Raw genomic sequence first — 15,641 nt, forward strand, 5'->3', positions numbered from 1 at the left:
AAAACAGAAATAGATCTTTTTCTGAAACTCCCTGGCTTTTTCCATTATCCAGCGGATATTGGCAATTTGGTCCCTAGTTCCTCTGCCTTTTCTAAACCCAGCTTGTGCATCTGGCAATTCTCACTCCATGAACTGCTGAAGTCTACCTTGCAGGATCTTGAGCATTACCTTACTGGCATGTGAAATAAGTGCCACTGTTCGATAGTTTGAACATTCTTTAGTGTTTCTCTTTTTTTGGTATGGGGATATAAGTTGATTTTTTCCAATCTGATGGCCATTCTTGTGTTTTCCAAATTTGCTGGCATATGGCATGCATCACCTTGACAGCATCATCTTGTAAGATTTTAAATAGTTCAGCTGGGATGCCGTCATCTCCTGCTGCCTTATTATTAGCAATGCTTCTTAAGGCCCATTCAACCTCACTTTTCAGGATGTCTGGCTCTAGCTCCCTGACCACACTGTCAAAGCTATCCCCGATATTGTTATCCTTCCTATACAGGTCTTCTGTATATTCTTGCCACCTTTTCTTGATCTCTTCTTCTTCTGTTAGGTCCTTTCCATCTTTGTTTTTGATCATACCCATTTTTGCCAGGAATTTACCTCCAATGTTTCTAATTTTCTGGAAGAGGTCTCTTGTCTATCCTATTCTATTGTCTTCTTCCACTTCCACACATCTTTAAAAATAATTCCTTATCTCTTCTGGCTAACCTCTGGAATTTGCATTTAATTGAGCATGTCTCCCCCTATCACTGTTGCCTTTTGCTTTCCTTCTTTCTTGGGCTACTTCTAGTGTCTCAGCAGACAGCCATTTTGCCTTCTTGGTTTTCTTTTTCTCTGGGATGTATTTTGTTGCCGCCTCCTGAACAATGCTGCCAACTTCTGTCCAGAGTTCTTCCGGGATCCTATCTACTAAGTCCAGTCCCTTAAATCTATTCTGCACCTCCACTGCATATTCATTAGGAATATTAGTGAGCTCTTATCTAACTGATCTGTGGGTCTTCCCTAATCTCTTTAGTCTGATCCTAAATTGTGCAATAAGAAATCATAACAGAGAAGTCAGACTAAATATGACCATACTGTTTAGAGGGGTAAAATACAAAAGGGACTGTGAGAATCCCCTCAAGAACCTCTCCAGACTGGGTGAATAGGCTTCAAAATGACAGAGGCAATTTAGTGTAAACCATTATAAAGTGATGCACTTTAGCACAAAATATCCAAACTTCACTGACTTATGAATGGGATCTGAACTGCCAATGATTGGTCAGGAAAGGGATTTGGGGTTACAGTGGACAGCTCAGTGCAAATGCTCATCCAGTGTGCTGCTGCTCTTAAAAGAAAAAGGCAATTTCATGCTTGGAATCATTAGGAAAGCAATTGAAAATAGAACTGCAAATATAATAATGCCCTTATACAAATCTCTGGTGAGATCATACTTGGAATATTGTGTACGGTTTTGGTTACCTTAATGTAAGGATATTGTAAAGCTGTAAAAGATGCAATCAAAATAATTAGGGGGCTGGAGCAACTCTCTATTATTTATTTTTTTATTTTTTAAAATAGTCTTTATGCTGGAGCAACTCTCTTGTGAAGACTGTAGCAATTGGAGCTTTTTAGCTTGGAGCAAAAGAGGATAAGAGGAGACTTAATAGAGATATAAAAAAAATAATGCATGGCATAGAGAAGGCAGAAAGACAGATGGTTTTCTCCCTCTTTCAGAGTGTTGGAAGTGAGGAAACAGAATAAAATTCTTTCTCACACAGCACATAGTTAAACTATGGAATATGATGCTGGCAGTGATGGTTACAGTAGCCAATTTTGATGGTTTTAAATAGGGATTGGCTCATGCATGCCATATCAGACAATCAATGGTTACTAATGTCTATATGGCTCAGGGCCTGGATATTTTAGAGATGACCTTTCTTATACAGTTTCTGCCCATCTGACCCAGATGGCCAGAGAGAACTGAGAGTTCCCACCTACCTGGAGGTGTGATGACAGGGGCCCAATAACAGCCAATAATATTGATGGCTGTTTACTGCCTCTTGAATTCCAAGCAAGCCCTAATATTGGTTGCTGGGAAGTGACTGCATAAGGGGACTACTGCTTTCCATACTAGACTTTTAAGCTTCCTAAATGTACCTAGTTGGCTACTGTGTGACCCAGAATGCTGGACTAGACGAGCTGTGACCCAATCCAGCAGATACCTTTTTATGTTCTTGGATGATCTCAGTTGACAAAAGGGTAGAACTGTACTAAGCAAACTGTACCAGAAGGAAGAAGAGGATGGGAATGGAATGATTATGACCAAGTCACTTGGAAGAAGTCAAAGGACAAGGCTTTTTTCCATTTTTTAAAGATGATCCTATAGCAGCAACAGTTTAAACTGTATTATTTATATGCCAGATCTCTTGCAGTTTAATTGAACTCTGAATGTGCATTTAGCTGACTGAGTATGGAAACAGAGATGACCTGGAATTTCATAGCTGCCTTGACAGCCATAGCCTTATTCCCAGGTCATCGCGGGCCCTACTCCATGCATCTGGCATTTATTTTAAAGCAATTAACGTACAATGTGGTGGAGTGATGACATTCCTAGCAGTCCTTTGTCACTGACAGATCAGTTCCTGGTGACCAAGTCTGCACAGAGGAAGGACCTATTAAAATTGTCCCAGAACCGTTATGGGGCTATCTGAGTCACTGCTATGAGATGGGAGGCTATATCAATTGTTTAAACAAACGAACAATCTGCTGGCTATTACCTATAGAGGATTATATGGTTTGCAGCTTGGATACTTTCAAGACCCATAAATAATATGCCCATCCAATTACAAACCACAAGAGAGGGCACGTTGCAAGTGGGGGACCAGAAACGAGCCTTTTTGTGATAGCCCCACTCTGAAATACTCTGCCCCCACCCCTGAAGCTGGGATGGCTCCCTCCCTTTTGATATTCATGAGGACAGTTGAAACACTGCTCTTCCACAAGTCCTTTAGGGAATAAGTGTTGTGTCCAAGCTGTACGTAGGCTATCTGTTAAGTTTTTATGAGAGGGTTTATGTTAAATTGTTATCTTTTCTAATATTAATAACTGATCTGCCGGTTTGGTAATTATTGTTTCTTATTCTACTGTGGTTGTTTTATTGTAGTACTTGAGTCTATGAATGAAATAACATAAGAATTTTGTAAATATGTGAAAATAAATAAAATAAGTGTATTTTCAGAGTGTTTTATGCATCAAATCAGAAATAACCACCAATCAGCCCAGTGGAGCTTACTTCCAGTAGACTTTCAGGGCCCATACATATTATTATTCTATTAAAGTTTCATGTTAGTGTATTCAAAATGTTACTCAGGCATGAGATTTTCAGTTACAATGAACACATCACATTAGAATACAAAACTATCTCACCTTATTATAATGAATAAGGTTCCACCGCTTATCCATTAAAAAATAGTTGGAAGACTGGGATTCAGGTATGTTAAAAAATTCCAGACACTCCTAGCACATAAAGACATAAGCATAAGCTAATATTGGTTGATCACGTGTTCTTCACTTCAGAAAGTTATTAATTTTAAAAGTATTTTCCTCAGGCAATTGTGGCTATATCTCTGTCCCCCGCCCATAAAGATGGAATCTTAATAGAAATAGGCTGTCAAGACTTGCATTGCTACTAAGGCAACTCTTTGTTAATTAGCGATACCAGTTATGATCATTACAGGTTTGTTTAAGTCCACTGTCATCTTTAATTAATTTCCCAAATCACAACTGAAAGTGATATAATAGGCTAATGTGATATAGTAGGTCTGTGGAAATGAGGCTGCTGGATAATTAAAAGTGCAATAACTTACTAGCTAACTAACTCTTAAATGTCCAGCAATCGAAGTCACTGATGACAGGTCAGCCATGTAACTGTCCTGTTTACTGTGTATCTGAAGTAATTTATAAGATGAATGTTACAGGAGAAGTACATGTATGATGACCCTATTCACATAATAAGGTGTAAAGAAGCTACTAAATCAGGCTTTCAATAAATAATTTCTCCTTGTGAAACACCTAATGCATAGATATGTACTGGAGGTCAGACCTGTATATTATGCTAAGTCATTCCCTCTCCCACAACACGAGGAGGTTCATGAAGGAGCTTTAATACGGGAGGACTGGAAAATAGAGCCAACAAAACATTTTTCAGAATTATTTTAATAATCTGCAAACCTTTAAGAGAGCTTCAAACTGAGTGTCTTCATGGACTGGTAGCTGGGTTGGGATATCACATTCATTCTGCCCATGAACTACTAGGGTCTTGGTGCCTTTAAAAGCAATAATATAATAGAACAAATGTTTGTTTACAAGAAGATATAATGTACTTTTGGAACCCTGTGTTTGTCTACAGAAATAAAAGTAAATTACTTTATGTCTTAGTCTTCCTCCGAGTTGCTCGGGACATTTTAGATGGTTCTCATCCTCTCACCATTTTTGCTTCTGTACAGTACAACTCAGCTGAAAGGGAGTGACTGTACTGTACGGGGATATTCAGGCAGGCTCATGCCTCACTGGGAGGCATCTTTCTCTCTCTCTTATCATGTCCATCACTGTAATATGCCATGCTGGCTTTCATGCATGTGCAAAGCTCTTTTTTCAAACATGTGGATACAGCTAGGAAGAGAAGGCAATCCAATTCAGGCTGTTATTGTTAAATTTACAGCAGTCTTTGCTATTATTAATATAGAGGGGATTCTGAAAATAACTATGGGAACTTAGTGCAGGATATGATTTTCAAGAACCCAAGTTGTTTGTTCGTTTGTTTTGCTTGCACCTTCAGATCAAAAGGAAGACCTTTCTAGATCAATGTTCTTTTGTCCACTCTATGGAACCTATGCAAGATACAGTATGTATTGCAACTCATGGAGCTTTTTATGTAAAACGCTTCTTGGGGATGATCCACCACTCATCGTACTGGCTGATTACAAAATTATATCCATTAACACAAACCACTGTCCTAGAGTTCTGACTACTGGTGTCTCATTGTAGCTCAAAGACTATTATGCAGGGATGGTGAACTATAATGCCAGTTCCATATACAAGCACAGACCACAGCATAGTACAGCTGAGCAATCCAGCTGATCCTTGCTCAGCAGCGTTGGAGAAGGAGCAAAGGGCAGCCAAAGAAGTTGCCCATCACTGTCTCACCGAACATTTGATGTATGTTTCAATTGCTAAGGTTTTTTTAAAAAGTATTTTAAAGCTAAACATTTTTTAAATAAAAGCTATCTGTAAGAGTTAGCCTGCTGATGTAAGGACTTAAAGCCAAGAGTAAAACAGGACTCTTATTCAAGTAACGGTTTTACTCGCATTTAAAAATCCCTTGCAGACTCTCCCTTTCATATAGGAAGGTCAATGACAGGCAGCAATGGATATCTAGGATTGACATTCCACAGGTTCTCTCCCCTCTCCCCTTTTATTCAGCCTATATTAGTGAATTTAGAAAACGATCGGGCAGAAATACTGTATATCGCTATTATAGTTCCAAAAGTAAAGAGCACAGGCCAGCAAAAAGCCCTCAGGCAAATAAAAATAGTGCCTTCCGTACCTGGCATTGAGGCAGTAACCAGCAGCTTCACTTCACATTGTTCCTTCTTCATAGTTTGTTTGAGATCCTTGAAGAACAGTCCTTCTACATAGCCCACCACTTCCCAAAGAAAGGTCAGAGTGGCTGAAATGGCATCCATGCCCCATTCACATGGTGTGCGCACAAAATACATGATCAGTCCCACCTATGAATCACAAGGTACACACTCTTTATTCCAGCCTGTAGCAGAAGCTAAGTAGATGGCCAGTGATGTATGTGAAAATATCTAAGACTGAGCCAGTCTTTCTCTGTCAATAAGTATAACTTGTGCACTGAATATCTGAGTGGCGATTTCTACCAAAGGAAAGTATGGAATAATTTACAAACTTACTTAAAATAACAGGATTGAATAAAAAACAGAAGACTTCTATAACCTCACTTTTTTCTTTTCCAGAAAGCTCAAATGACCACCTTTCTAAAGCTTCATTCTACAAGCAGGGATATACCAAAGCAAACCCACCGAAAAAGTTTCCAAGGGAATGTTATGGCAAGATAAACCTTAAGGCTTGTGCAAATCCTTTGAAAGAGGTGCTCTGCAGGGCATGGGAACAAAGAACCTGTCTTCAAATCATTAAAGCAACCACATCTTTTCCCAGGTTAATAAGGCTGTATGTACATATGTAACTCTTACATATAGCTTCAGAGCCTCCTCCCAGTGGCTTCTGCATGAACATTCGTGAAAACCACTTTGCTTGGCTCAGCAGAATGAGAAAATTAATATATTTTTTCAATCAATCAAATGGAACTCCATGAAGAGTAGGAACCTTACCCAGTTTCACAGTGTCCACTGCTAAGTTTTGCAAAGAAGAGTGGAGAAAGCAAGATAGGCAATCTGGCCTTGGTGAGTAAGTATGCTATTAGCCCACTCCTAAATTCAACTCCAGTAGCAACTTCTTCTATAACCTGAACCCCACTACCAAAAAAGAGAATTAATTAATTAATTTATTTATTTATTTTTCAGATTTTGCCACTGCCTATCTCCCCCCAGAAGATACATTCATGGTAGGGCTCACACCAGGTACCCAGTAATGACTGAAGATAGATGAGCTACAGAGCAATCAGCACATCTGTAAGAAGCTTGAGTCTAAGCTGTATAAGGCTTTATATATCAACATGAGACCCCTGAATGGGTCTCTCAAGGCAACTGGCAGCTACTGAAGCTGTTTCAGATAAGGATTACTTGAGACATTCAAGAGGCACCACATCACCCATGCTGCAGTTTCTAGGCTACCTACAAGGGGCACCCACAAAGAGTGCATTACAATAAACCAAGCAGCACATGAGTCACCAAAGCCAGATCACTTTCCCACAATAGGGATCCACCTAGTTTATTAGCTGAAATTGATAAAATATCCTCCTTGGCACTAGGCACTGGATCGATGCAGGATCCAGGCGAACCCCCACCCTAGGCTGAAGACCAGGCATTTAAGAAACTGCAACCCCATCAAGAGGAGACTGACAATAATTGTTTTCTTAAAAGGTATGTTATGAGTTAGTAGAAGATCATGGCTAAAGGGTGAGCTGTGAATTTAGAGGGCTCTAGTTTGAATTTTGTCTAGACGCCAAATAGGTGGCACTTCTCTCTCTCATAAAAAAGAGGATAAAATACTTCTTTAAGAGTTGTTGTAAAGGTTACAATAAGATGTTGTGCATTAAGCTCCCTAAACACTCCAAAGTTTCTAAGTTCAGAACACTAAACACTATTAGTATAATAACCAGTGACCTAAGAATTTAGTTTATTGGTCCACAATTCTCTAATTCTGCTCTTTTGGGAGAAAAACTTTAGTAAATCAGAGGAGATTTTGGACAACTGAAAAAAAGAACAATTCAATCATGCTTTTGATCTTCAAAAAATTGAAGCCAAATAATCAGCAAAACTATTGATTGTAAGAGAAATTGTACAGAAGACATTACTTTCTTGAATGTGACACTAATTGTGAATGCCTAATTTAAAAATCACAAATTGTCTCCACTTTGGATAAGGGTATAATTAATGCTTACAGTTTGGGTTCTGCCCAGGGCTCAGAAGAACTTACCAAGTAATTGAAGAGGATATGGGATGTCTGAGCAGGAAAGTCTCCAATGTTCAATAAAAGTTTTCTCAGCATATACATCAATTCATCCTGCAGTTAGAGCAGAATTTTTCAGTTTTGTTACAGCATAGCAGTCAATTTCACTACTTGCACTGGGATCAATTAAATCCTTACAAGTTGCAGCTTTATGAATGTCTTCCCATAAATGACAAGGGAACTTTTCTTACATGAGAGCTGTAAAACCGGATCAGAATGTCTAAACAGAATCCTAGTCTGATAAGTGCCTAATCTTGCCTTCAAATGTTTGAACTCATGTTCTTTGATTGTATTAGATGCTAACTAGTTTATCCTTAACTTGAATGAACCTTGAGCCCTGTTCTCTGGCATTGGCAGGAGATTGGAGAGTTTTGCCTTCATTTTAAATTGAATGCGCTGTATTCTTGTACAAGTGTCTCACATTGTATTAAATCTTAAATATGATTTATTGAAACAAGTCATAAATTTGAAGTTGGCTTACAGTATTTCAATAAAACATAGTAAAAATACACTACTATTTATTTGGATTCAGTTAAGTTAACATGAAGTGAATTTCAGAAAGGTGTTTTCCCCATCTCTTCCTTACAGCTATGCTGATGAAGCAGAAGGAAGGGAGAGAGTACAAATCTGAGGCCTGTTCATGTCTTCATAAATCACACTTTATCATTAGGTCTAACTAGGATAGGAACACGTTGCTTTTTTTTTTCAACCAAGGGGCCAGATTTCATCTTCGATCCGTCTGTTAGAAGCCATGCTTCAATGTGGGCAGGACTAGAATAAAATTTGATTTAATTTATTTAGTACAGGATTGCTTCTCACCTTTTTAATAATTTTACCTTTTGTTACATTAAAAGTTACAACTGGGTGACAACTTCTGGGAGGTCTCTAGGACTTTGGGAAGACACATACACTCAAACACTGGTGGCCTCTGCCTTGTGGATGTCACAGGGTTCGGTCATCTCTCTGCCTTCTACTGCCACTCTGGGCTGTGAGAGAGATATCGTCAATGTCCTGTCTTGGTTCTACAAGAATTTAAATTTAAAGTGCTGGTGTTGACCTATAAAGCCCTTCATGGCTTGGCACTTGGGTATCTTCAAGACTGCCTGCTCTAGCTGGAATGAACCTGACCCATTAGTTCCTTTAGGGAGAAGCTACTTTTGGTCCCACCCTTCTGAGAGGTGAGGGAGGCTGAAGCTAGAAGGCAGTGCTTTGAAATAGCTTCCCTGTGGATATCAGGCTGGTCCATTTTTGTTGACCTTCAGGAAGACGTTGAAAAAGGTTATTTCGGAAGGTATTTCTCCTAGTCTAAGAATTATGCCATCTTTTATTTATTCTCATTTTTTCATTTGTTGTTATTGATTTATTCTGGGTTTTATGATGTTATCTTTGAGTTATATTATGGATGTTTTGATTGTTACATACTATGGAAGCCACTGACCGTCATTAGATTGTGATTGGGATATAAGTCAAACAAGCGAACAAACAATATCCTGGGAACACAAGTTACTCTCCTCCGGAAGAGAGTATTAACTGAGTTCTTTCATGTGTGTTTATGGAAAGCAGAACCTCTACCTGTCGGTTACTGATAGTGAGTTTCTCCAGAAAATGTCGAAGAACTGTGGAGGGATCTTCAATGAGACAGTTCCACAAGACTTGTTGAGCCACTGCACTCACTGTATGAGACAAAAGGAGAGAGCTTGTTGTTTGGATCTGACTGAATAAATCAATGCCTCCAAATACAACAACTGTTCGATTAGTTAAACTTCCAGACTTCACAGCACAGAAATCTGTTCTTGCCAAAACCTAAACCAGTCTGAATTTGACACAACATGGTTTGGGGATGCCAGTAATATTCAGCTTGGTCTTAAACTCCCATTAAAGTCAGTAATAGTACTTGATATGGAAAGAACCTTTTTACATGTGACAGTGGGTACCTAACTAAATGCAAACATGCTACTTTATGGCTTAGAACAGGATATGAACTTAGTGTATTTCTGGTAACAGAGAAATGATGGAAAGCATAACTTTTTATAAATTCACACTGCTTATTGTGGGGAATATTTTTGTCTGCCCTTTTGTCTAAAAGAGGGAAAAGGGCACAAATGCCTTCAAGGAATACATCACTGGAGCACAGAGCAGGACAGCAGACTTGTTCTGTCCATTATGACAACATACATATATTTGGATTCCCCTTCACCAAATAATGCTATTGAGATATTGAATTCAGATCCTTTGCTGCCATCACCTCTTCTGTTGCAGCAACCTTTTGGGCCTGAATTTTATCCAGGTGACAATGAAGAGTCAGCTGGAATCTCCGATCTCAAGCCAATGTGAAAATTCATTCCAGATTCATGGAAAAACTTCTTCAGAGAAGAAAGAGATGATCCAGAATGGAATAAGCCAGCATCTGCAATTTCTGATAGAATTCAATGGTCTCCACCATCATCTCCCATACTTACTCCAGGGAAACCAGTCCATACTTCAGTGCCAAGGTCACATCAGGATCCACATTGAATCAGAATCCACATGGAATGTATGCTTCTCAAAAAGAAGCCAAAGCCATTCTTCCTCCATATCCATATGGCTCTCTAGGAAGGCCTACTCAGGCTCTGACATACAATACAGCAGCCTTTCTCAACCTTTTCACCCTGGACGAACCCTTGAAATATTTTTCAGGCCTCGGGGAACCCTGGCACATTCAGGCTCAAATACCGGCCACAAGCTATAAAATCACTACCCTTGCTTCATGTATATATGTATTAACAGTCTTCTTAACCTAAAAATAAAGAAACTTACCTCTTTAATGTGAAGTTGCCTTAATTTGAAATAATGTTTAAAATAAATTGTGATCTCGCAGGGAACCCCTAGGGACCTCTCACAGAACCTTAGGGCTCCACGGAACGCTGGCTGAGAAACCTTGCAGTAGAGTGAAACAGTAGAAGCTCTTAACCTGAGATATTCCTACATGAAATCTTGGGCGGGATTGCTTAGGATCTTCAGTGTTGTGGAACCGCTCTTAGCACTGCTGTATTTGCCTGCTTACTGTGCTAAAGGCGCTTTTCAATATACAGCCAACAAGGGCAATAAAGCAAAAATTGTCAGTGTATTTTCATCAGCACCATAACTTGGGAGCGGTAAGCTAAACTTTCCCATTCCATATCTGGGAAAGAGGTAAACGATGTAGAGTTTTGCAGTTAAAGAAAAAGCTTATGCAGAACATGGAAGGAGATGGAAAGCCACACTACAGACTGATGGAGAATATTAAACGATTTCACAATTTTACTATGATTTAATAGACTGCCAGGTAGTGCAAATGCAAGCATCTGACTTTTAAATTTGAATTCTCTGTTAAAAATCCACATCTGATTTTTGTCAATGATTTGATCAGTCATACAAACTCTCTCACATACACAATATTATACTATGTGTGCACACCCCTTGGTGTACGTACATAAGAGCTGGGCAGCATTTGGGGAATAATTTGGGAAAGGTATTTCATTCAAGCACAGTCATGTGAAAGTTGCACCTGCCCTCTGCAGCTGCTGTGTGATCCCAAGAACAGACATAGTTGCCTTAAAGAATTGCTGAAAAGTGTGCTGAAGCACCATTTTCAAATGGAATCTAAAACTTAAGTAGGGTATGTGTGTGTGTATAAGGCAAAGATTTCGCTATTGGCTGACACTGTTTGCTGCTAAAAGAAGTACAGATATTTTTAATTGTTTACCAATTTTTTAAACTAAAACAGTACCTGCTACTCCGTCTTCACGGACTTCTCCATCTTCCATCAAGTGAACAATTGGAAGCACAGCGGCACAAATGCATGCAGGGAACACTGCCTGTGGGGGCTGCGGCACGTGATGATTTGGTGTGTGCTCTGTTGTATGCTCTTCATCTAAAAAAAGATGGTGGAAGTAAAGTCCCAACGTAATTATGACATTACATCTATAGTTATTCCTATTTATCTATATAACAATTGTCCAGCTGAAAGGAAATCCATTCTGAATAAGGGACAGATCACCTCAGGTCCACTCATCAAATGAATACCAACTGTCAGTCTACTGACAAAAAAAAAGTAAGCATTCAGAAAGGAATAGAAGTGTCAAAGCATGAGTCACTCTTCGTAATGTTTGATTCTAAGGCCTGATCCATATATCATCCCAAAGATGTCCTTGCTACCAAAGCCAGAAACCCTTCTGTGTGATTAGCTGCTTATATAATGTGCATATATCAGCTTTATCAAGTTTAACTGTGTGGGAGAAGCCAACTGAAAATGAACTGTGAGCAGATTTGGCACAAGCAACATAGGCACTGTTTTAACGTAAAGATCATCTGCCACATTAAATGGCACACTCAGAATAATAAAGCCTAAAATAATATCCACATTAAGAATTGTTGATTTAACTTGAGATGACTCCCTAGACAATAAAGATTTCATCATGATGAGATCTAGGACACCCCACACTGGAGATCACATAAACACATTTCAAGTATTGTAGGAGGAGAGATGTTACTCTATGGTGGCAAAAAATCAGGACTCTGGTAGCACCTTTTCCAACTAACACATTTTAACACAGAAATAAAATCAAGGAAGAGGCAACAAATCATTCATAAGACAATTAACCTCCAATCTAAAGTTCCCTTACCTTCAGCACTGACTGCTGAACGCACTGACCAAACTGAGCCACGTCGAAAAGAATAGTTTCTATGTGATGTACTGGAAGTACATGATGGACTCACAGACAGACGGCGTGATGCCAGGTTGGTGACTTCTTCTACTGATAAAATCAATAGAAGATGTTTAAATTTTTATTTATGTAGTCTGTTGATCAGCTGCAACAATGAAACCATTTCATTATATAATAATGAATAATACACTTAATTTTATGGTACCCATATGGGGATATAAAAGGATTTTGCATCAGTTCCTCCAAGCTCTATTTTCAGGAGGTCTGCCAACAGCAGAATCAGTGGTTGTTGACAAACAGCTAGCATTTGTCCTTCCCTAAAAAATAAAAATCTGCAGAGAGGCTAACAAATTTGCAGAGGCTTCTGAAGCTCTTCCTGGGCTTGTCATATAATAAAACAGTATCATGTGTCCAATGGCCATTTCAGCAGCAGAAACCAATCAAGGAAGTCTGAAGCAGTCACACCACCAATGATTTAAGATATGGATGGGCATTTCCTGAGCTGCAGTCTGTAGGTGCCTTATTTTTGCTGCCTTAACCTCCTTGCCCCAAAATTTCACTGCTAAATTTCAGTGCCATCATTTTTTCTTCTTTCAACATAGAAGATAGGTATATTAAGCTGCTTCCCCAAGGAACAAACCAGAGATAAATATTGCAGCTCTGCATCTTCTAGTGATGTCACCAGTAATGGCCCTTTGTAGCTCTTGGAAGCAGAAATAACTGGTAATAGAAATATAAAAATCACCATTTCTGCCCTTCCTAGGCTGTGGGGGGGGGACTTTATCCCTTGCTATACGAGTCTCCAGGCCAATGGACATATTCCAGTGTACAAAGTGAGTGCACCTTCTTCCTCCTGCTCTGAGCTTGGGGAACAGCTGGGCTCGTAGCAAGCTTCCTGGGTGATGGGGATGGCAGTGATGAGACTAGCTTCTCGGCCCAGACGTTTCTTCTCCTCTTCCTGCTGCAGGTTTTTCAGAATGTGTTCCGCTCGTTGATGAGAACGTGACACTGCCCGGGCTGAAAACGACTTCTGCAAGCAAACCATTAAAAAAGACATAGTAAAAAAATTGCTTTCGCTTTTATAAAGAAACTCATGTTAGCAATAGCAAAAGAGTACTACTTCACCAAACTCACCCCAGGATTATTTTTATCAATAATTTATCAACTCTCAGAATTCATCACCCATCACTCCAAAAGAAAGAATGAAAACATTTAAAGGGATTTTTTTTTTTAATGTTGGGTAACCTTGAGATTTGTAGGTTATCTGATCTTCATTTTCGAAAAAAAATGAAGAGCTGCCAAAACAGCCACATGTGAACTCAGTGGCACCAAATGTTGAATGACTGGGGATGAGGGGAGAGGAATACTGACAGCTAATTGGGCAATTAAATGGAATGGGGAGACTGGAATGTGCTATGGGAGTGAAGGAGAGACAGAGACAGAAAATTTAGGCAGACCCTTTACATTAATTAAGGTAAGCTGCTTCCTGGTTCACTTTGACAAGCTATTTTTAAATGTCTGAAGTATGAAACTGGCAGCTATTCACAGAAATTAAGAGAGAAAAAAATGATTATTTTAATGGGTGCAGCTGAGGTTGGCCAAAAATGTGTCCAACACTTCCTTATTAGCTCAGTGCCGGGATGGAGAGAAATCACTTGGAACATGTTGTTTATTCGTTTAGTCACTTCCAACTCTTCGTGACTTCATGGACCAGCCCACGCCAGAGCTTCCTGTCAATCGTCAACACCCCCAGCTCCCCCAGGGATGAGTCCGTCACCTCTAGAATATCATCCATCCACCTTGCCCTTGGTCGGCCCCTCTTCCTTTTGCCCTCCACTCTCCCTAGCATCAGCATCTTCTCCAGGGTGTCCTGTCTTCTCATTATGTGGCCAAAGTATTTCAGTTTTGCCTTTAATATCATTCCCTCAAGTGAGCAGTCTGGCTTTATTTCCTGGAGGATGGACTGGTTGGATCTTTTTGCAGTCCAAGGCACTCTCAGAATTTTCCTCCAACACCACAGTTCAAAAGCATCGATCTTCCTTCTCTCAGCCTTCCTTATGGTCCAGCTCTCGCAGCCATACGTCACTACAGGGAACACCATTGCTTTAACTATGCGGGCCTTTGTTGTCAGTGTGATGACTCTGCTCTTAACTATTTTATCGAGATTTGTCATTGCTCTTCTCCCAAGGATTAAACATTTTCTGAATTCCTGACTGCAGTCAGCATCTGCAGTAATCTTCGCACCTAGAAATACAAAGTCTTTCACTGCTTCTACATTTTCTCCCTCTATTTGCCAGTTATCAATCAAGCTGGTTGCCATAATCTTGGTTATTTTGAGGTTTAGCTGCAAGACAGTTTTTGCACTTTCTTCTTTCACCTTCATCATAAGGCTCCTCAGTTCCTCTTCGCTTTCAGCCATCAAAGTGGTATCATCTGCATATCTGAGATTGTTAATGTTTCTTCCAGCAATTTTAACTCCAGCCTTGGATTCCTCAAGCCCAGCTTGTCGCATGATGTGTTCTGCGTACAAGTTGAATAGGTAGGGTGAGAGTATACAGCCCTGCCGTACTCCTTTCCCAATCTTAAAACAGTCCGTTGTTCCGTGGTCTGTTCTTACTGTTGCTACTTGGTCGTTATACAGAGTCTTCAGGAAGCATACAAGATGACTTGGTATCCCCATACCGCTAAGAACTTGCCACAGTTTGTTATGGTCCACACAGTCAAAGGCTTTAGTAAAAGGTAAAGGTAAAGGTTTCCCTTGACGTAAAGTCCAGTCGTGTCCGACTCTAGGGGGCGGTGCTCATCTCCGTTTCTAAGCCTTGGAGCCGGCGTTGTCCCTAAGGACCCGTCCGTGGTCATGTGGCCAGCATGACTCACGGAACGCCGTTACCTTCCCGCCGAAGCGGTACCAATTAATCTACTCACATTTGCATGTTTTCGAACTGCTTGGTGTGCAGGAGCTGGGACGAGCAACGGGAGCTCACCCCGCCGCGCGGTTTCGAACCACCGACCTTCCGATCGGCAGCTCAGCGGTTTAACCCGCAGCGCCACCGCGTCCACACAGTCAAAGGCTTTAGAATAGTCAATAAAACAGAAATAGATGTTTTTCTGAAACTCCCTGGCTTTTTCCATTATCCAGCGGATATTGGCAATTTGGTCCCCAGTTCCTCTGCCTTTTCTAAACCCAGCTTGTACATCTGGCAATTCTCACTCCATGAATTGCTGAAGTCTACCTTGCAGGATCTTGAGCATTACCTTACT

At 40.1% G+C, this 15,641-nt stretch overlaps 1 protein-coding gene across 1 annotated transcript in view; it reads right to left on the bottom strand.

Moving 5' to 3' along the window:
* The window catches only part of UNC80 (unc-80 homolog, NALCN channel complex subunit), a 159,381-nt gene that overhangs the window by 56,375 nt on the left and 87,365 nt on the right, over positions 1 to 15,641 (bottom strand). Inside the window, exons 33-40 of the mRNA XM_063303281.1 lie at positions 13,224 to 13,410; positions 12,339 to 12,470; positions 11,444 to 11,587; positions 9,268 to 9,368; positions 7,663 to 7,749; positions 5,588 to 5,771; positions 4,213 to 4,307; positions 3,409 to 3,498 (exon numbers count right to left, since the gene is read on the bottom strand). Coding sequence (XP_063159351.1) covers positions 3,409 to 3,498; positions 4,213 to 4,307; positions 5,588 to 5,771; positions 7,663 to 7,749; positions 9,268 to 9,368; positions 11,444 to 11,587; positions 12,339 to 12,470; positions 13,224 to 13,410 — 1,020 coding nt within the window. The remainder of the gene's footprint in view (positions 1 to 3,408; positions 3,499 to 4,212; positions 4,308 to 5,587; positions 5,772 to 7,662; positions 7,750 to 9,267; positions 9,369 to 11,443; positions 11,588 to 12,338; positions 12,471 to 13,223; positions 13,411 to 15,641) is intronic.

This window comes from Candoia aspera, chromosome 1 (genome assembly GCF_035149785.1).
Source record: "Candoia aspera isolate rCanAsp1 chromosome 1, rCanAsp1.hap2, whole genome shotgun sequence".
Taxonomy (NCBI): Eukaryota; Metazoa; Chordata; class Lepidosauria; order Squamata; family Boidae; genus Candoia; species Candoia aspera.